This window comes from Gorilla gorilla, chromosome 10 (assembly GCF_029281585.2).
Source record: "Gorilla gorilla gorilla isolate KB3781 chromosome 10, NHGRI_mGorGor1-v2.1_pri, whole genome shotgun sequence".
Classification (NCBI taxonomy): Eukaryota; Metazoa; Chordata; class Mammalia; order Primates; family Hominidae; genus Gorilla; species Gorilla gorilla.
This window is the reverse complement of record NC_073234.2, coordinates 108,296,424-108,317,205: the sequence shown is the minus strand read 5'-3', so window position 1 is coordinate 108,317,205 and position 20,782 is coordinate 108,296,424. Positions and strand designations below refer to the sequence as shown.

The following is a 20,782-nucleotide window of genomic DNA, read 5'->3' as shown; positions in this document are numbered from 1 at the left end:
AAAATTGTTTTGATCTAGAAAAGACAACCTCAAACTTCTCTTGCCAATTCAAATTCCAGCTTCTTCCTACCCTTCTTTTCAAAATCTTTGCTTTCTCTTTGGCTGAAATTAGAAGCAGGAAGGGAGCAGGGAAAGGAAACCTGGGACTGGAAAAGGGCAGGGAAGCCCAACAGACCGGTTAAGCACGTCTGAGATTCTCTAGTCGGCTTCAACCCAGGGGCTAAGAGGCAGAGTCAGCGTTTCCAGCAGAAACTAGCATATATAGCTCAGGCTCAATACCACGTCGAGTCAGGAGCAATCGCCGGAAGGGTCACACCGACACATTTTACAAAACAGCCTAAGGCGTCCCCTCCTCCCGCCTGGGTCAGGGAGGGACACCCCCAGGGGTCCTCGCCCGCGTCCCATTAGCGGGCACGCGGTCGTCGCGCGGGCGCGGCCCTCTGACGGAGCCCAGGCGTGCACTCCGCAGCCTCGGCGTCCCCCAGCTAGCCGGAAGAAGCTGCGGCGACAGCGTCCTGCCGCCTGTCTGTCACGCAGCCGCCCACGTTGCCACCGCTTCCGATTGGTCGCTGGCCTGGACCGGCCCCCTTCAGCCCCGCCTCCCGCGAATGGACAGGCGAGGGGCGGGCCCGCCACCGCCCCGCCCCCCGGCGGCCGCGGGCGGGCCCGCCCATCTGTCAGTTACGGGGGCTGCCCGGCGGGCGGGCAGGAGGCGCTCGCAGGCTGCCTAGTCGTTCGCTCGCTCTTTCTCGCGTGCTCCCTCTCGCCGCCTGTGGGGAAGTCGGGGCCGCCCGAGCGGCCGTCGCCACCGCCTCGCCCCGACCTCCTTCCCGGTCCCCTCCCGGCCCAGTCCCTCCCGCCCGCGCACCCCGAGTAGTGAGTGGCCCCGCGCAGGGTCTGGAGAGTCACCGCGGCGGCGCCGGGTGGTGGTTAAACCATGTTAAGGAGGATTTTACAGAGGGTAAGAGAGTGAAACCGTCTTTCCGGCAGCACGTGAGCGGGACAGCCGGAGCTCGGGGCCGCGGCTCGGGCGCCCCTCCTCAGCGCGGGCTCCTTCCTTCCCTAGGCCCCACAGCCCGGCAGGCGCTTAGGCCTCGGTCGCCCGGCCCGGGGGCGGGGAGGGCGGGTGGGGCCGGTGCGGCGGGGCGGCAGGCAGAGCCCTGGTGGCCCCGCGCGTCCAGGCCTGGCGCCCGCTCCGGCGCGGGGCTCCGTGTGTGCGAGCGGGCTGCGAGCTGGAGGGTGTGGTGCCGGCGCGTTCTTCCCGGGAACCCTGAGTGGGAGTGAAAATGGAGAGTTGGTGCCCGTGGGACGGGCCAGCCGCCGCCTGCCGGGCTGGAGAAAGCCCCATGGGAGATTCGGGTGGCTTGCTTCGCCCTTCCCCACCCGCCGCACTCCCCGTGCCCCTCAATTTGACACGACGCGCACCTGCCACACACGGCCCTGCTTTCTCCTTTGGACCACAGTGGAGGGTGGTGTGGTGAGCCCCGGCCTAGACTGGGCCCAGTCGTGGGACTGACACTGGCAAAGTCAGCCGAGAAGGAAGATGTTACTCACTGTTGGAAACTTTTTTTTAATTAAAAATATGTTTTCTGTCCAAGCCCCACTACCTTATTTTAGCTATCCAAGAATAAATCTGCAGTAAGCTTGATCAAGTGGTATACACTTAGTTTCTGCCTGTGCTGTCTCTGAAATCTGGAAAACCTTGAGGATAGAAAGATTAGAGCATTAGAAAACTGTAGGTGTATCATTTAAGAATCAGTTACTAGAATAACATAATTCACATCTCTTTTCCTATAAGAGTTATTGTACCTATCAACTTAAATTTGTTTTTTTTTTTGGTATAGCTTTTTTCTTTTCTTTTTGAGGCTGATAGGGTGTAACAAAATGTAAATGATTGAAAAGTAGGTGCCAAGCCTATTAGTTCTTTACCGAGGGAGTAGGATAACTAGTTCAAAGGACAAAAGAAATTAGTGAATTTGTAGGATTCAGCCGAGGAATGTACGGAAGAGAGTTGAGTCATCCAGTAGATAGGAAGGGAGTGCTCTTGCTTCTGCCTAGCTTTCTCCTGAAAGAATGAAGTCATGTGAAACTTGGTCAGTTATTAGAGGGAGAAATAGTTAACTTCTTTATCTGACAACCTGTGTTGACATTTAATTGTATTTTGCAGTGTTTTGTGAATTTTGAAATCCCGGTAAGCGATGATTTTGGCAGTAACAAGGGCATGTCCTTTACTTTCCCCATCACTTCCTTAGTTCAGCAGTAAAGACATCTGTGCATGATTTACTTTCAGGCTTTAGGAGATTTTTCTTTTATCAGACCTGGAGGAACTGATTACCTCATGTTTCAGATTGTGTTTCTGTCATAGTTCTGCAAGTGAAAATTAGTTTGCCTGTGGTTTGCTTTGAAGTTTACAAATAAAAGTGTTTACTGGTTTAAGAGTAGCTCAGCTGTAGTTATAGATTGGTTTTCAGAAATATGGGATGCTTTCTAGTAATCTTGGTTTAAAGTTAAACATCGAGATTATATGAAGATCATTTTTAATGTTGGTGCATACCTATCAACTGTTAAAGAAGCTTCTGTTGAAACTACAAAAGTGAAATTGATTGTGGTTATTGCAGAGATGTGATATTGAATCATCACATCTGAATAAGTCAATTGACAACTGAGTTTCTTAACGTCGGCGCTATTGGCATTTGTGACTGGATAATTCTGCGTTGTGGGAGGCTGCCCTGTGCCTTGTAGGATGTTAGCAGCATCCCTGGCATCTACCCCCACTAGATGCCAGTAGCATTCCCCTATATCCCTTCCCCCTTGTTGTGACAACCAAAAATACCTCCAGATTTTACCAAATGTCCCCTAGGGGCAAAATTGCCTCTGGTTGAGAATCACTGTGTTAAATGCATTAACTTTTTAGTAGGAAAGTTTGAAGTGTTTCTCACAGTTAAATACTTAATTTTCTTTTATTCAGTTTATTTATATTGAGTTTCAGTAAATGCTAGGCTTCATGCTAAGGGGTAGGAAACAGTTGATTAAGCTGTGGGTCCTCCCTTTAGAACTCACAGGCTGTTTGGGAGGTGAACATTTAAAAGTAATGACAGTGCTATGTAATAGAATAATGAAGAGGACAGAGGACCCAGGAGGCACTCTGTGGGAGGTGAGGGCAATTAGGAAAAGCTTCAGGGAGGGGGGCATATTCACAGCTCAGAAGAGGGAAGGGCATGTCAGGCAGAGGGAACAGCAAATGCAAAGAGATGGAGTCATAAAAGGCGCAGGTAGTACTGTGAGGAGTGTGAACAATGAAGCTTAGGAAGTGAGATGGTCTGTAGCAATTAGTAAGAGATGAAGCTACCGTGGTGGCTAGAGACCAAATTGTGAGAGGACGTAAGAGTCCCTTTGAAGGAGTTCAGCTTTTGTCTTGTAGTTGGGTCAGTGTTAATGCTGAGTATTTAATAGGGACATTTTGATAAATGTCTTAAATCTGGCGATTTACTAGTTTAGAAGGTAGAATATATATTTTATTAACTCTACAAGTGGTATTTAGCAACAAGTATAACTTGAATCTTTACATTGTGTAACATGGCAACCTATTTTACCCCTCCCTGCTAATCTTATTTCTCAGCACAGATATTAAGCTATAAGATTAAAGCTATTGTTAATTTAGAGATTTATTTGAAATGGACTCTGTGCTTTGAAATTATGTGGCATTCCTTGGCTGGGTGCAGTGGCTCATTCCTCTAATCCCAGCACTTTGGGAGGCCGAGAAGGGCGGATCACCTGAGGTCGGGAGTTCGAGACCAGCCTGACCAACATGGAGAAACCCTGACTCTACTAAAAATACAAAATTAGCCGGGAGTGGTGGTGCATGCCTATAATCCCAGCGACTCAGGAGGCTGAAGTAGGAGAATCACTTGAACCCGGGAGGTGGAGGTTGCAGTGAGCTGAGATTGCTCCATTGCACTCCAGCCTGAGCAACAAGACCGGAACTCCGTCTAAAAAAAAAAAAAAAAAATTATGTGGCATTCCTTTAGCATTTTGTTTTTAGATGACCTTTTCATTTTAACTATTCTTATTTTCTTCTGAATAGTTTCCTTTAAATAGCATTTTTTAAAAGAAGAAACAGACAAACTGCTTACCATCAATTAGAACTCAAAGTCTTTGAACATCATCAATAAGTCTCAGGGTACTTTATGGAAATTTGGTTTCTGGTTCTCCTGCTTCTGTCCCTCCTCCTGCTCCTCCTTTTTCATTAGCTTACTAAGGTGTTTCTCTGAGGCTTGAAAGAAGCTGGAAAACAAAAACAAAAACAAAAAAACCTCAAAACAAAACCAAATGAAGTAGCTCCAATATGTATGTATTGAATATTTTACTTAATAGTCCTTCAAAGAAAAACATGAATTTAAAGTACTTGATGGTTAGAAATTTAATCAACATTTAGTACCTTAGGCAGCTTGTAAACCTTGTTGCCATTTCTTTCTTAAGTATTATAACTTACTGTGGGCTGGCTTAGTGGCTCATGCCTGTAATTCCATCACTTTGGGAAGCCGAGGCGTGCAGATCACTGAGATCAGGAGTTCGAGACCAGCTTGGTCAATGTGGTGAAACCCCGTCACTACCAAAAAATACAAAAATTAGCCGGGCATTGTGGTGCACGCCTGTAGTCCCAACTACTTGGGAGACTGAGGTGGGAGAATTGCTTGAACCTGGGAGGCAGAGGTTGCAGTGAGCCAAGATCGTGCCACTGCACTCCAGCAACAGAGTGAGACCCTGTGTTAAAAACAAAACAAAACAAAACAAAAAACTGTGATTAGTGTTTTTGTTTTTTGTTTTTTGTTTTTTTTTTTTTGAGACATCTTTTGTGGGCCTACTGTGTGCTGTGCAGACAATGATGGGTAAAGTAGTCATGAATTTTTTGTGGAGTTTAGCGTCCAGTGGAAGAGAGAGGAATTGTTCAGAGATTCATACAACTATACTCTTGAATGAGTTCTAGGAAGGACAAACTCAGGATGCCCCAAGAACACCCAGCAAGAGGGCCCTGGTTTTAGATGTTGGGAAGGCTTCCCAGATTAGTTGCCCATCTAAGTTTGATGAAAGTATTGCTAATTTATTGAAGTGAATTTTAAAAAGTGACAGCTAATGGAATGATTTTCTTTTTGAGTAGTTTTTTTTTTTTTTTTTTAGCATGTTAGGAATAAAGAAGAGATTAAGATATTAAAGAACCAGGACTAGAACTAAGAATAAAGAAGACGTTAAGAAATGAAAAGAACCAGGGCTAGTACTCAATTTTCTTCTCTAATTCCAGTGGTCTTTTGCTTGAGCTAAAGAAATAATGTAATTTAGTAGTTAAGAACATGAACTCTGATGCCAGACTACCTGGGTTTGTATCCTGTTTCATTTACTATCTGTGTAGTTTTGGAGAAGTTACTTATCTGTGTCTCAGTAAAATAGTTGTAATAATACTAGCCTCCTTATAAAGTTGAGAACTAGATAACTAATATGTATAAAAGTCTCAGCCAGGCGCGGTGGCTCACGCCTGTAATCCCAGCACTTTGGGAGGCCGAGGTGGGTGGATCACCTGAGGTCAGGAGTTTGAGACCAGCCTGGCCAACATAGTGAAACCCCGTCTCTACTAAAAATAGAAAAAATTAGCTGGGCGTGGTGGCGGGCACCTGTAATCCCAGCTATTAGGGAAGCTGAGGCAGGGGAACTGCTTGAACCTGGGAGGCTGAGATTGCAGTGAGCCGAGATCGTGCCATTGCACTCTCCAGCCTGGGCGACGAGCAAAACTCCATCCCCCCCCCCAAAAAAAAAGTCTTAAATGTTAGCTGCTGCTAATGTTGGTGTTTTGTTGTTGTTTTTGGTGTTTAACTTTCTTTTCTTGTTTTTTTCTTTTTTGAAACAGGGTCTTGCTCTGTCAGCCAGGATGGAGTGCAGTGACACAGTGACACTGTCACGTTCACTGCAGCCCCTGCCTCCTGGGCTCAAGTGGCCCTCCTGCCTCAGCCTCAGGAATAGCTGGGATTATAGGTGTGAACTACCACACCTGGCTGATTTTTTTAAAATGGTGTTTCAGTGTTATTATAATTATAAACTCCAAATTTCTTTAAGGAACACTTTTCTTATCACTTCCTTTATTTTTCTAATCTCCATTTTTTTTTTTTTTTGTAGATGAGGTAGATGAGGACTTAGAACATAGGTACATTCATTTTATGTACTACCGAATATTTATTTTGTGCTAACTACTGTGCAAAACACTCTTGAGAGTAAAAAAAAAAAACCTGCTGAGCTTTAATGGAGGAGACAGATAAATAATTACAAAACAATGTGATAAGTGTAATAGATACACAGAGGAAAAGTTTGTAGGCACAAAAGAAAAAGTAACTATGTGGTGGAGAGGGGGTGTGGTAGGGAAGGGCAAGGAATAGAGATTGTGGAAGTCTTTGCAGAGGATGGAAGTGACTCAGGCAAGGAGGGAAAAAGGACAGAAGGGCATTTTAGAGATAGGAACCAGACAAATCCAAGAGCATGATATAGTTTAGTATAGAGTAGGGGGATTGCGTGTATTTCTGGATGTGGATGGGATGGTTGCAACAGGTAGCTTGAAGGGTTTTGGACCTTATACTGTAGACAGTAAGGAGCCACAGAGAATTTTTTTGTTTTGTTTTGAGACGGAGTCTCGCTCTGTCGCCCAGGCTGGAGTGCAGTGGCGCAATCTCGGCTCACTACAAGCTCTGCCTCCCGGGTTCACGCCATTCTCCTGCCTCAGCCTCCCGAGTAGCTGGGACTACAGGCGCCCACCACCGTGCCTGGCTAATTTTTTTGTATTTTTAGTAGAGACAGGGTTTCACTGTGTTAGCTAGGATGGTCTTGATCTCCTGACCTTGTGATCCGCCTGCCTTAGCCTCCCAAAGTGCTGGGATTACAGGCGTGAGCCACCCCGCCTGGCCAGAGAATTTTAAAGTTATCAAATCTGTAATAAGGAAAAACCGTCCAAAAATATTTCTCGCAGATAATCTTTATTTTATTTTATTTTTGAGGTGGAGTTTTCCTCTTGTTGGCCAGGCTGACGTGCAATGGTGCAATCTCAGCTCACTGCAACCTCCGCCTCCCGGGTTCAAGCAATTCTCCTGCCTCAGCCTCCTGAGTAGCTGGGATTACAGGTGCCCGCCACCACGCCCAGCTAATTTTTTTTTGTATTTTTAGTACAGATGGGGTTTCACTATGTTGGCCAGGCTGGTCTCAAACTCCTGACCTCAGGCGATCCGCCCGCCTCGGCTTCCCAAAGTGCTGGGATTACAGGCGTGAGCCACCGCACCCCACCAGGGTAGAGATTTTGTTGTCTTTCTTTGTATGTTTAGGTCTAATGTGGTGCTTGATGCCTGGTGGTTTTTCAGTAGTATATATTGACTACTTGTTGGCCCTGTAGAGAGGATGACTTCATTAGGGAGAGATCAGCTAGAAAGTTGTTGTCGTTCTTAAAATCGTTGCCTATTGGAATCATTTGGAATTCTTAAAAACAAACCAGATTTTTGAGTTTCTCAATTGAATCAGAATTTCTGGACCTCTGGCCCTCAGTCTAGGGATAATGAAAGTTTGAATTCAGGCAGTGGTTTTGGGGATGGAGAAAGAATAAATTGATTTTCAATAAGAGGGATAGAATTGCTAGAACTTGTTGACTTGTGAGTAGTTTGGGTAGCTGTGAGGGTGGTGGAATAGACGTAAGATTAAGGGTAGAGGAGGAAGAAAATGTTGGGGAAGAAGATAAATGTGAACTAGAGGTCTGGACTTCCCAAGTGGAGATGTTCAGTAGGCAGGAGAAAATACAGGTCCAGCACTCAGGAGACAAGTAGAGGCAGGTGTTGGGTATGTGTAAATGTTGAAGAGAAGTTGAGTCAAATAAGGACTGAGAAGTGCCCACTGAATGTGACAATTGGGTCATACCTATTTCAGTTTCAAGAGAGTCACAGGGGGAAATGAATGACTAGGAAGTAAGGGAATAGAAACAGGGAGTACAGACTACATGGAAATTATTGAAATATTAAATGCATTAATGTAATCTGTCATTCTCTGACCATCTTCTAATAGGTTTCTTTTCTTTTCTTTTTTTTTTTTTTTTTTTTGAGACAGAGTCTTGCTCTGTCGCCAGGCTGGAGTACAGTGGTTTGATCTCGGCTCACTGCAACCTCTGCCTCCTGGATTCAAGTGATTCTCTTGCCTCAGCCTCCCGAGTAGCTGGGACTACAGGCATGCGCCACCATATCTGGCAAAGTTTTGTATTTTTAGTAGAGACAGAGTTTCACCCTGTTGGCCAGGATGATCTCCTGACCTTGTGATCCGCCTGCCTCGGCCTCCCAGAGTGCTGGGATTACAGTCGTGAGCCACCTCATCCAGCCAATAACTTTATTTTCAAGGATTACAGATCTCCTCAAATTATTTTTAAGTTGAAAGGGGGATTTATTATAAGGTTTCATAGTGATCCAAGATCTGGAATTACTGTATACCTAGTTGGGTCTCTGGAGAGCAGGACCTAGAATGTGTCAGGGACAGAGGCAGCTCTTTTGTCTGTCTCACACTCTCTGATGGACCACTGGCTTCTTGTCTCCGCTTCTCTGTGCCTGTTCTTCTCGCTGCTGCTTACTAAGTATGGCCAGGATTTTGATGGCCATCTGACATGATTCCACATAGCTTTCACGTTAACTTTGCATAGCCAACTGGCCCAGTGTCTCGTTTCCAAAATCCCAACAGAAGAATCTAAAACGTTCTTCTCATCTTTTCTTGTCAGATCATGCATAGGTCTCTGGATGGCCAATAGAGTTGTTTCCTCCCAGTCAAGTGTCCTTTGCTGGTCTAGTCAACCAAGGTTGGGGGTGGGGTAATACTGTGTCTTCTAGGAGTTGTGGCACCATGAAACACATCTTTTGTAGGTCATTCTTCTAGAAATAAACTTTAACATGGCTCTGTAACAGGGATAATGGTTCTGATTAAGTTCATTTGGTTCTAGGAGTAAAGAATCTATTGGGTTAGCTCAAATAGGATAGTAATGGTTATAAGGATACACTCTGCAATAAAAAAAGATAGAATTTCATAGAAATCCAAGACGAAAAATGTCATATGGCGCTCAGCCTCTGAGACATTTTTACTGGAAGGCTTTGCAGGATTAAGGCAGTGCTCTTTGGGAGCTCTGTGACAGGGCTTTATAGATTTTTCACTGTAGGGTTCATCTATTAAAGGACTCAGTTCACCTGTTTGCATCTTGTTTCTGCTGTTAAGTACATTTTTTTTTTTTTTTTTTTTTTTTTTTTGAGATGGAGTCTCGCTCTTGTTGCCCAGGCTGGAGTGCAATGGCGTGATCTTGGCTCACCACAACCTCTGCCTCCCGGGTTCAAGCGATTCTCCTGCCTCAGCCTCCTGAGTAGCTGGGATTACAGGCATGCGCCACCATGCCTGGCTAATTTTGTAGTTTTAGTAGAGATGGGGTTTCTCCAAGTTGGTCAGGCTGGTCTTGAACTCCCAACCTCAGGTGATTCGCCTGCCTTGGCCTCTCAGAGTGCTGGGATTACAGGCATCAGCCACCGTGCCCGGCATTTCTTACTCTTTATTCTGGTTCTTTTCTTAATACCGTGGCTTCTGCACACTCAGAATCTATGGTCTTTTGAAACTTTTGCTGGGTTGTAACTTTGATTTGCTCAAGTCCTTCAAGTACTCTTACTTTATCTCACAACTACACTGTATGTCTGTTTAGTGTCAGTTTGTACAGCTAATCAATCATTTCTCTTTTTAGTTTGTAATTCACAGGCCTAAACATGGGACCCAGCTGTGGCTGTTCATTCCTGCGTTGGCCTCCCCCTGCCCTGCACTGGGCCATTTCACTGGTGGCTAGCTAGCTTGTGAATGGTTGAGTCCAAGTGATCACATCTGGTTAGTCAGCAGTAGGCTTGGGAATCATATAACTTGGCTGTCTTGGGCTGTGTTCTCAACACGAACAATGGTAGGACAGCTTATTTTAGGATGGATCATGGCCATTGCATGCCCTATGATTGATTGACGTATTTAACATAAGATGCATAGACATCTGTTTTAGTGTTGCATGGGCCATAGCAGTAGATGCAATTTAATAAAAATCATGTTCTTTCCCTTATCTCAGTTTTTAATATCAGACTGTGGTTAAATTTTACATATGTATGCTAATATAAAAATTTTTCCAGTGTGTTGGTGGTATTTTATTTTGACTTAATTAACTAAATAATGTTTGGAAAATGTTTTAAGGGTTCCTTCCTTTATACTGTGCTGTGCCAAAATAATTGCTTTGTGAATGGATTAAGTGGTTGATAGGTCAGATTGAGTTAGATCCCCAATAAAGAAGTATGAGTTTATTTTGTTATGTAAAACTTTTGTTTGTTTCATGTAACTTGTTTGCAACTGCCTATATATTTTAAGCAATGATTTTATTTTAAAAATATTTAAAAACAATAAAATATATTTCTGATTATGAAAATAAATCATATACATCATGAAAATTTGAAAAGTTTAGAAAAGAAAAATTGAGAAGTAGCATAGGGCTGTAGCACAGTGGGTAGTTTAACTTTAAAAGCACAAGTCTCAAAGTCAGATGGAATCTCAGCTCTGCCCATTGTTACATTTGTGGTCTTAGCTAACGACTAAGTTAGCTTTAAACTTATTTTTTTTCCCCACTTGGGTAAATGAGAGCAATCTGTTGTCTTTACTCAAAAGATTGTTGTGAGGATTAAATGTTAATGAAGCAATTAAAGTGCTTAGCATAGTGCCCATCATAGAGTTTACATGTTAGCTATTACTATTGTTAATAAAAATACAGTCTTTCATTTAGCAGACGACCAACTGATATTTCTTCAACTAGTATAAAACTCAGGTTTCGGCTGGGCGCAGTGGCTCACGCCTGTAATCCCAGCACTTTGGGCGGCCGAGGCGGGTAGATCACCTGAGGTCGGGAGTTCGAGACCAGCCTGACCAACAAGGAGAAACCCCATCTCTACGAAAAATACAAAATTAGCCAGGCATGGTGCTGCATGCCTGTAATCCCAGCTACTTGGAAGGCTGAGGCAGGAGAGTCACTTGAACCCGGGAGGCGGAGGTTGCCGTGAGCCGAGATTGCGCCACTGCACTCCAGCCTGGGCAACAAGAGCAAAAGTCCGTCTCAAAAAAAAAAAACAAAAAAAAAAAACAAAAAAAACCCAAAAAAAAACCCTCAGGTTTCTTATGTGCAGGAATTTGAAAATGCACATAATCTAGGGGACGTTGATATCCAGAGCTTTATAATAAGATTTATGCCTCAGGGTTATTTTGGTGTTGTTAAGTTTTTGATTATAAAGGCACCAGAGCACATTAAGAAATCAGTGAATCTGGAATCAAAGACCTCAGTTCAGGTTGTACTTCTGCTACCAGGGTGATCTTAGGCAAATAATTGAGCTTTCCTGGGCTTTATTTTCCTTATCTGTCCAGTGAGGGCATGGGCTAGGTGATCTCTCTTTTTCTTTTTTTTGAGATGGAGTCTTGCTCTGTCGCCCAGGCTGGAGTGCAGTGGTGCGATCTGGGCTCACTGTAAGCTCTGCCTTCCGGGTTCACGCCATTCTCCTGCCTCAACCTCCTGAGTAGCTGGGACTACAGGCGCCTGCCACCACGCCCGGCTAATTTTTTTGTATTTTTAGTAGAGACGGGGTTTCACTGTGTTAGCCAGGATGGTCTCGATCTCCTGACCTCGTGATCCGCCCGCCTCGGCCTCCCAAAGTGCTGGAATTACAGGCGTGAGCCACCGCACCCGGCCAGTGATCTCTCTTTTTTTCTTTTTTAAGACACAGTCTTGCTCTGTTGTCCAGGCTGGAGTGCAGTGGTGGAAACAGCACCTGCCACATAGTAGGCTCCAGAAGATATTAGGTCTCCTTCTTTACCGAGATCTTTGTCCCTCCAGTGTATAGCCCTTTTTGATATTTCAAAGGCAAGTAAGGCACATTATTGTAGTGTGACACCTAGATCCCCATTCAGGGTGGAGACACCTTCCTTTAGCTGCCTAGAGTCATAGCAGCTTGTAGAAGAAAGCACCCAAGATTATGTCTCCTTTCTGGAAGCAGCCTGCATTTAATTAATGATTAATGTGGAAGATATGCTTTGCCTCATTAGGGTCTTATATGAGGGACTGTCCCAACTTCAGAACTCTTAGTAGGATTCACTGAGGTTGCTGTTGGGATTGTGTTACTGTTCAGTACTGTTCAACTTCTCCCTCTACCCAATCATGCTTTCCTCTATGCCCACACAGGTGTTGTTCTTGAGATTACTTCCCGATAAACCTCTTGTATGCAGATTTCAGTCTCAGAGTCTGTTTCTTTGGGAACCCAAGTTATGACAGTCATCTGCTATTTGGATCGTCTCTCTCAATTTTTGCATTATAGAAAATGATTATATTCAGGATAGATTTTAATTTTATGAACTTTGTGGTCTACTTCTTTGAAACTGATTCTATATATCTTTTATAATGGGAATCTGTGGCCAGTAGATTCGAATTTCTGTTAGATTATAAAGTGTTACCTAACAGATTTTTCTTTTTTTTTTTTGGAGACAAAGTCTCACTGTTGCCCAGGATGGAGTGTAATGGTGCGATCTAGGCTCACTGCAACCTCTGCCTCCCAGGTTCAAGCGATTCTCATGCCTCAGCCTCCCAAATAGGTGGGATTACAGACATATGCCCCCATGCCTGGCTAATTTTTGTATTTTTAGTAGAGATGGGGTTTTGCCATGTTGTCCAGACTGTTCTCAAATTTCTGGCCTCATGAGCCACTGCGTCTGGCCACCTAACAGATTTTTTTTTTTTTTTTTTTTTTTTTGCGATGGAGTCTGACCCTGTTGCCTGGGCTGGAGTGCAACGGCACAATCTTGGCTCACTGCAACCTCCGCCTCCCAGGTTCAAGCGATTATTCTGCCTCAGCCTCCCCAGTAGCTGGGATTACAGGTGTGTGGCACTGCGCCCAGCTAATTTTTGTATTTTTGGTAGAGACGGGGTTTCACCATTTCGATCAGGCTGGTCTTGAACTCCTGACCTCATGATCTGCCCACCTCAGCCACCCAAAGTGCTGGGATTACAGGCATGAGCCACCGCGCCCGGCCCAGATTTTTAAGTTTGTTTCACAGTCCATGATTTTGAGCATGATCCACAGATCTCTGTTCAAGAAATTTTATTGTCAGTACCTTTCCCTGTTCCCTTAAGTGAGTGTAAGACTTAAATAAAATGAAAAGTGGCTTCTTCTTTAAAGCAGACTGTTAACCCTTATTTTGGTATGTTTTTGTAGCTGTCTATTCATATTTGATGAATCAAAACACCCTATACTTTAAACTTGCCTAACATATGTAGGTCAATTTTAATCATATGGTGGGTATTTTTAAAACTTTTATTATTTCACTTAATAATACTTATATTCACTTAATATTTCACTTAATATTAAGTTAATTGTGTGATATATGTAAACTCAATTTAGGTACTAGGAACTTATCTATAATGAGTTCTGATAGTCTCAGTCTCTTACTGACTTTGCTGCTTGTGAGAGACAAATTATTTTCATGTAACTAATAACTTAAGTTTTAGAGTTTTAAATATGACCATAAGAAAACTAAGCATATACAGATACTGGAAATATGTTTGACATCCTTTTAGGTCAGCCAATTTATGGCTCCAAATCAATCATAGAATGAGAATTTTGGAGTTGGAAGATCCTGTGAATTCATCCTGTCCTTAGAGTTTATCAATGAAGAAATTGAGATTAGAAAAGTTAGGCTTAATTGTTATCAGAGAGATGAACAAGAAACATTTTGAGATTGTAGGGAAAATATCAGTTGAGATCCCAGAAACCTAAGTGTTAATTGCAACTCTACCATTAGATAGCAGAGCGTTGTCAGGCAAGCCAGCTATTCTTTCTTTTAGTTTCTTCATGTATGAAGTGACTGCAATTGGACCAAATGATGTCTGAGTACCTTCCAGCTTTTTTTGTTTTTGTTTTGTTTTGTTTTGTTTTTAAGACAGGTTCTTGCCCTGTTGTCCAGGCTAGAGTGCAAGTAGCATGATCACGGCTCACTGCAACCTCAGCCTTTCCAGGCTTAAGCAATCCTCCTGGCTTAGTCTCCCTAGTAGCTGGGATTACAGGCCCACACCAGCACACCTGGCTACTTTTTTGTATTTTTTGTAGAGACGGGGTCTCACTTTGTTATCCAGGCTAGTCTTGAACTCCTTGGCTCAAGTGATGCTCTCACCTCGGCATCCCAAAGTGCTGGGATTACATGCACAAACCACTGTGCCTGGACAGCTTTTAAATTTTGATTCTAGGTCTTTTTTGTGTAGAGAGATGTACTTAATAATAATATGTGTCTATTTATAGTGTATCTACCATAATGCCAGACAGTAATTTAAACATTTTATATTTATTATTTAATCTTTGCAACAATTCTGTGAGGCTGACATTATTAGTTCTACCTTACAAATGGGAATTTCAGGCTTAGAGAAGTTAAGTAAATTTACAAAGCTTTGGCCAGGTGCGGTGGCTCACACCTGTAATCCCAGCACTTTGGGAAGCCGAGGCAGGTGGATCACCTGAGGTCAAGACTTCAAGACCAGCCTGGCCAATGTGGCAAAACCCCATCTGTACTGAAAAGACAAAAATTAGTCGGTCGTGGGGATGCGTGCCTTTACTTCCAGTTACTTGGGAGGCTGAAGTGGGAGAGTTGATCGAACTCTGGAGGTGGAGGTTGCATTGAGCTGAGCTCACATCACTGCACTCCAGCCTGGGTTACAGAGCGAGACTCCTTCTCAAAAAAAAAAAAAAAATTGTAGAGACAAGGTCTTGTTATGTTGCCCAGGGGATGGTCTTAAACTCTTGGCCTCAATTGATTCTCTCACATCAGCCTCCAAAGTGCTGGGATTACAGGTGTGAGCCAGTGTGCCCAGCCTCAATGCAATTTCTGTCAGATTACCAACATTGTTTTTCATAGAATTAGAAAAAACAATTCTAAAATTCGTGTGGAACCAAAAAAGAGAGCGAATAACCAAAGCAATCCTAAGCAGAACAAAGTGGGAGGCATCAGATTACCTGACTTCACGTTATGCTACAAGGCTACAGTAAACATGGTACTGGTATAAAAATAGTCACAGGTCAATGGAACAGAAGAGAGAACCCAGAAATAAAGCCACATACTTATACTAATTGATATTCAATGAAGTTGACAAAAATATGCACTGTGGCTTCTGATTATGGGCCTGGGATCTGAGTGCAGGGCTAGAGGCAAGCAAAGGCAGGGGCAGAGGCCATGGGGGCATGGGCTGGTGGGTGAGTGGTAAGGGGAGACCCGAGGGTGTGGTGGGGGTAGGGAAATGCAGCGGGGAAAGGATACTTTATTCAATAAATAGTGCTGGGAAAATTAGATAGCCATATGCAGAAGAATGAAGCTGGACCCATATTGTTCACCGTATACGAAAGATAACTCAAATTAACTGAGGATTAAAGACTTAGATGTAAGACCTCAAACTAGGCCAAGTGTGATGGCTCCCAGCACTCTGGGAGGCCTAGGCGGGCGGATCACCTGAGGTCATGAGTTGAAGACCAGCCTGGCCAACATAGTGAAACCGTGTCTCTACTAAAAAGACAAAAATTAGTCAGATGTGGTGGCACATGCCTGTAATCCCAGCTACTTGGGAGGCTGAGGCAGGAGAATTGCTTTAGCCTGGGAGGTGGAGGTTGCAGTGAGCTGACATCGCGCCACTGCACTCCAGCCCGGGTGACAGAGCAAGACTCTGCCTCAAAAACAAACTAACAAACAAACAAAAAACCTGGAAGTAAAAACCCTGGAAGAAAACCTAGGAAAATCTCTCTGGACATTAGCCTGGGCGAAGAATTTGTGACTGAGACCTCAAAAGCAAATACACAAACAAAAATAGAAAAAAATGGGAATTAAAGTAAAAATTGTCTGTACAGCCAAAGAAATAATCAACAAACAGACAACCTACAGAATGGGAGAAAATGCTTGCAAACTATTCATCTGACAAAGGACTAACATCCGGAATCTACATGGAACGCAACAAGAAAAAAACAAGTCCATCAGAAAGTAAGCAAAGGACATTAGCAGATATTTCTCAAAAGAGGACATACAAGTGACCAACAAACATGAGAAAATGCTCAACATTGCTAATCATCAGAGAAATGCAAATTAAAAATGCATTGAGATACCATCTTACACCAGTCAGAATGGCTGTTACAAAAAATTAAAAAACAAAACCAACAACATGTTGGTGAGGATGTGGAGAAAAGGGAATGCCCATACATTGTTGATGGGAATGTAAATTAGTATAGCCTCTGTGGAAAACAGTATGGAGATGTCTCAAAGAGCTAAAAACAGAACTACAGTTCAATCCAGCAGTCCCAGTACTGGGTATATATCCAAAGGAAAACAAATCACTGTATAAAAAAGACAGCTGCACATGGCTGTTTATCACGGCACTTTGCACCACAGCAAAGTCTTGGAATCAACCTAAGTGTCCATCAACAGATGATTGGATAAAGAAAATGTGGTTTCTATATACCATGGAGTACTGCTCAGACATAAAAAAGAATGAGATCATGTCTTTTATAGCAACAGGGATGGAACTGGAGGCCGTTCTCCTAAGTGAAATCACTCAGAAACAGAAAGTGAAATACTGCATGTTCTCACTTATAAGTGGGAGCTAGACAATGGATACAGATAGACATAAAGATGGAAATGGGGGAAGGGTGAGGGTGGGAGGAGAGTGAGGGATGAAAAATTACCTATTCTGTACAGTGACATTATTAGGTTGGTGGGTACACTAAAAGCCGAGACTTAACCACTATACAATATGCCCATCTAACAAAACTGCACTTGTACCCACTAAATCTATAAAAAGAAAATAAGGTGGAAAACAGAATGGATGATCTAAGGTAACTTCAGTCATATTGCTGGTTTTATCCATTGGGCCACATGTGTCTAAGGCTAGTCTGGGTTTATGTGGTGGCAGAGGAGTTTCCAGCAACAAGAGAACAAATCCCATTGTGCAGACAGACACCTTTCAAGTCTCTGCTTGTGTCTCATTTGCTACTACCATTAGTCAAGACAAGTCTCATGGCCAGCCCAGAGTTTATGTAGGGGAGGGTTACATAAGAGAATTACAAGGGCATGAAAACATAGGCCTGATTCATTGATGGTAATTACCATAAAGAACTACCACTGACACCACTTTGTTCTTCCTTGTATTATGAGTAAGTGCTGCAAGAGGAAATATAAATAAGGGACGTAGTCGAGTTTAAAGGATGGAAAGACTTCTTATTTGAGTAAGAACATTCAAAGAAGATTTTATGATGTCATTTGGGTTAGATTTCAGCAGTATTTGCAAAATGATCTTCTAAATCTTTCATTGCTTCTACATATATTAACTGAAATTTTTCTGTAAAGAACTTTTCGATATCAACCAGGGCTATTTGGTTATCCCAAATTTCAGTGCATACTTGGAAGGCAGGATAAAGACTTAATTGTTTTTCATTGATTACTAAGTGTTAGAATAAGAGTTGGTACACTAGCTACTCCAGGAGTGATCACTGAGGTTTGCTTAGTTTTCTTTTGATTTTCTCTTTCTTGAGAAAAGGAAATTCATAGATTTGAAAAACAGAAGTTACTTTTTAGAGCAGTTATAGGTTTACAATAAAATTGAGTGAAGGTTACAGAGATTTCCCATGTACTTCCTGCCCCTACACATGCATAGACTCCCCCATTATCAACATTCCCCACTAGAGTGGTACATTTGTTATGATTCGTGAACCTATGTTGACATATCATTATCATTTAGAGTCTGCAGTTTACAGTAGGGTTCACTCTTGGTGTTGTACATTCTGTAGATTTTGGGACAAATTTTTAGTATCTACCATTATAATACCATACAGAGTACTTTCACTTCCGTACAAATCCACTGTGTTTTGCCTATTCATCCTTCCCTTCCCCTTAACCCTTGGCAAACATTGATCTTTTCACTTTTTTCATAGTTTTGCCTTTTCCAGAAATCCATATAATTGGAATCTTACAGTATGTAGCATTTTCAGATTGGCTCCTTTCACTTTATATTTCACTTAGTAATATACGTTTAAGTTTCTTCATTGTCTTTTCATGGCTTAATAGCTCATTTCTTTTTAACGCTGGAGAATATTGTCTGGGTGTACTAGTAAGTTATTGATTCACCCGCTGGAGGACATCTTGGTCAATTACAAGCTTTAGCTGTTATGAATAAAGCTACTTTAAACTTCTATGTCCACGTTTTGGTGTGGACAGAAGTTTTTAGCTCATTTGGGTAAATACCAAGGAGTGTGATTACTGAATTGTATAGTAAGAGTATGTTTAGTTTTGTAAGGAACTACCAAACTGTCTTCCAAAGTAGCTGTACCATTTTGTATTTCCACCAGCAATGAATTCCTGTTCCTATTTCTCCACATCCTTGTCAGCATTTGATGGTGGTAGTGTTCTGGATTTTGGCCATTCTACTAGGTGTGTTGTGGTATCCCATTGTTTTAATTTGCATTACCCTGATGGTGTATGCTGTGGAGCAACTTTTCATATGCATATTTGCCATCTGTATATCTTCTTTTGTAAGATGCCTGTCTATTAAGGTCTTTGCCTTATTTTTAAATTAGATTGTTTATTTTTTTACTGTTGAATTTAAAGAGTTGTCTGTATATTTTGGATAATAGTCCATTATCAGGTTTGTCTTTTGTAAATATTTTTCTCCAGTCTGTGACTTGTCTTTTTACTCTTGACAATGTCTTTTGAAGAGCTGACATTTTTAATTTTAATGAAGTCCAGCTTATTAATTCTTTCTTTCATGGATTGCGCTTTTGGTGTTCTACCTAAAAAAATAATGGACAAACCACAGTAATTTCTCCTATGTTATCTTCTAGGGTTTATAGTTTTGTGTTTTACATTTAGGTTTGTGATCCATTTTGAGTTAATTTTTTTTTTTTTTTTTGAGACGGAGTCTTGCTCTGTCACCCAGGCTGTAGTGCAGTGGCATGATCTTGGCTCACTGCAATCTCCGCCTCCCGAGTTCAAGTGATTCTCCTGCCTCAGCCTCCTGGGTAGCTGGGATTACAGGTGCGCACCACCATGCCCGGCTAATTTTTGTATTTTTAGTAGAGATGGGTTTCACCATGTCGGTCAGGCTGGTCTTGAACTCCTGACCTCGTGATCTGCCCATCTCGGCCTCCCAAAGTGCTGGGATTATAGGCGTGAGCCACCGCACCTGACCTTGAGTTAATTTTTTAAAATTAAAATTAAAATTAAATTAATTAATTTATTTTTGAGATGGAATCTTGCTCTGTTGCCCAGGCTGGAGTGCAGTGGCGTGATCTTGGCTCACTGCAACCTCCACCTTTTGGGTTCAAAGTGATTCTTCTGCCTCAGCCTCTCAAGTAGCTGGGATTACAGGTGGCTGCTACCACACCTGGCTAATTTTTGTATTTTTAGCAGAGACAAGGTTTCTCCACATTGACCAGGCTGGTCTCAAACTCCTGACCTCTGGTGATCTACCCTTCTTGGCCTCCCAAAGTGCTGGGATTACAGGCGTGAGCCACGGTGCCCAACCTAAATTTATTAAGGTGGGGTCTCACCATGTTGCCCAGGCTGGTCTTGGGCTCCTGGGCTCAAGTGATCCTCCTACCTCGGCTCCCCAAATTGCTGGGATTATAGCCATGAGCCACTGTGTCTAGCCTTGAGTTAGTTTTTATGAAGAGTATAAGGTCTGTTTAGTTTTTTTTTTTTGCATGTGGATATCCAATTGTTCCATTACCATTTGTTGAAAAGACTATTGTCTTAGCCTATTTTTTTTCTTTTTTCTTTTTTTGCTGCTATTACAGAATCCCATGTTCTAGGTAATTTATAAAGAAGCTTATTTGGCTCACAGTTCTGGATGCTGGGGAGTCTAAGCACATAGCACCTTTCTATGGTGAGGTCCTGTCTGCTATGTCATCTCATAGCAAATAGGAAGGGCAAGAGAGGAGGTGTGATGGAGAGCTTGTTTTTTTTTTCTGAGACGAAGTTTGTCTCTTGTTGCCCAGGCTGGAGTGCAATGGCTCCATCTCAGCTCACCGCAACCTCTACCTCTAGGATTCAAGCGATTCTCCTGCTTCAGCCTCCGGAGTAGCTGGAATTACAGGCATGCACCACCATACCCAGCTAATTTTGTATTTTTAGGAGAGATGGGATTTCTCTGTGTTGGTCAGGCTGGTCTCGAACTCCTGACCTCAGGTAATCTGCCTGCCTCGGCCTCCCAAAGTGCTGGGATTACAGGTGTGAGCCACCATGCTCGGCCGCAAGCTTGTCTTTATAACAAAGCCATTCCCATGATAACTGATCCGTGTTCACAATAATGGCAATCCATTCATGAGGGTGGAACTCCCATGACCTAGTCACCTTTTAAAGGCCTCACTTCTCAATACCATTACATTTGCAATTAAATTTCAACATGAGTTTCGGTGGGGACATTCAAGCGATAACAGCTGTCTTTTCTCATTTTATTGCCTTTGTTCCATTGTCAAAGATTAGTTGACTAACTCATGGATTTTTATATTATGAACTCACGGATTTACATATGTTTAGCATGTTTCAGTCAATTACAGTCAATGTTTTTTGCTGATGTGAAAATGATCTCAGCTTTAGCTACTGGGAGTACCTTCAAGGTGACGTTTGTCATTTTGACAGGACCTTATTTGTGTTCAAAAAG

General features: G+C 42.8%; 1 protein-coding gene across 1 annotated transcript in view; it reads left to right on the top strand.

Annotated features, from left to right (window-relative positions):
- Positions 1-639: 639 nt before the first annotated feature.
- EEA1 (early endosome antigen 1) overlaps positions 640-20,782 on the top strand; it is a 156,797-nt gene continuing 136,654 nt past the window's right edge. The window contains exon 1 of the mRNA XM_031016666.3: positions 640-961. Coding sequence (XP_030872526.2) covers positions 938-961 — 24 coding nt within the window. The 5' untranslated portion in view covers positions 640-937. The remainder of the gene's footprint in view (positions 962-20,782) is intronic.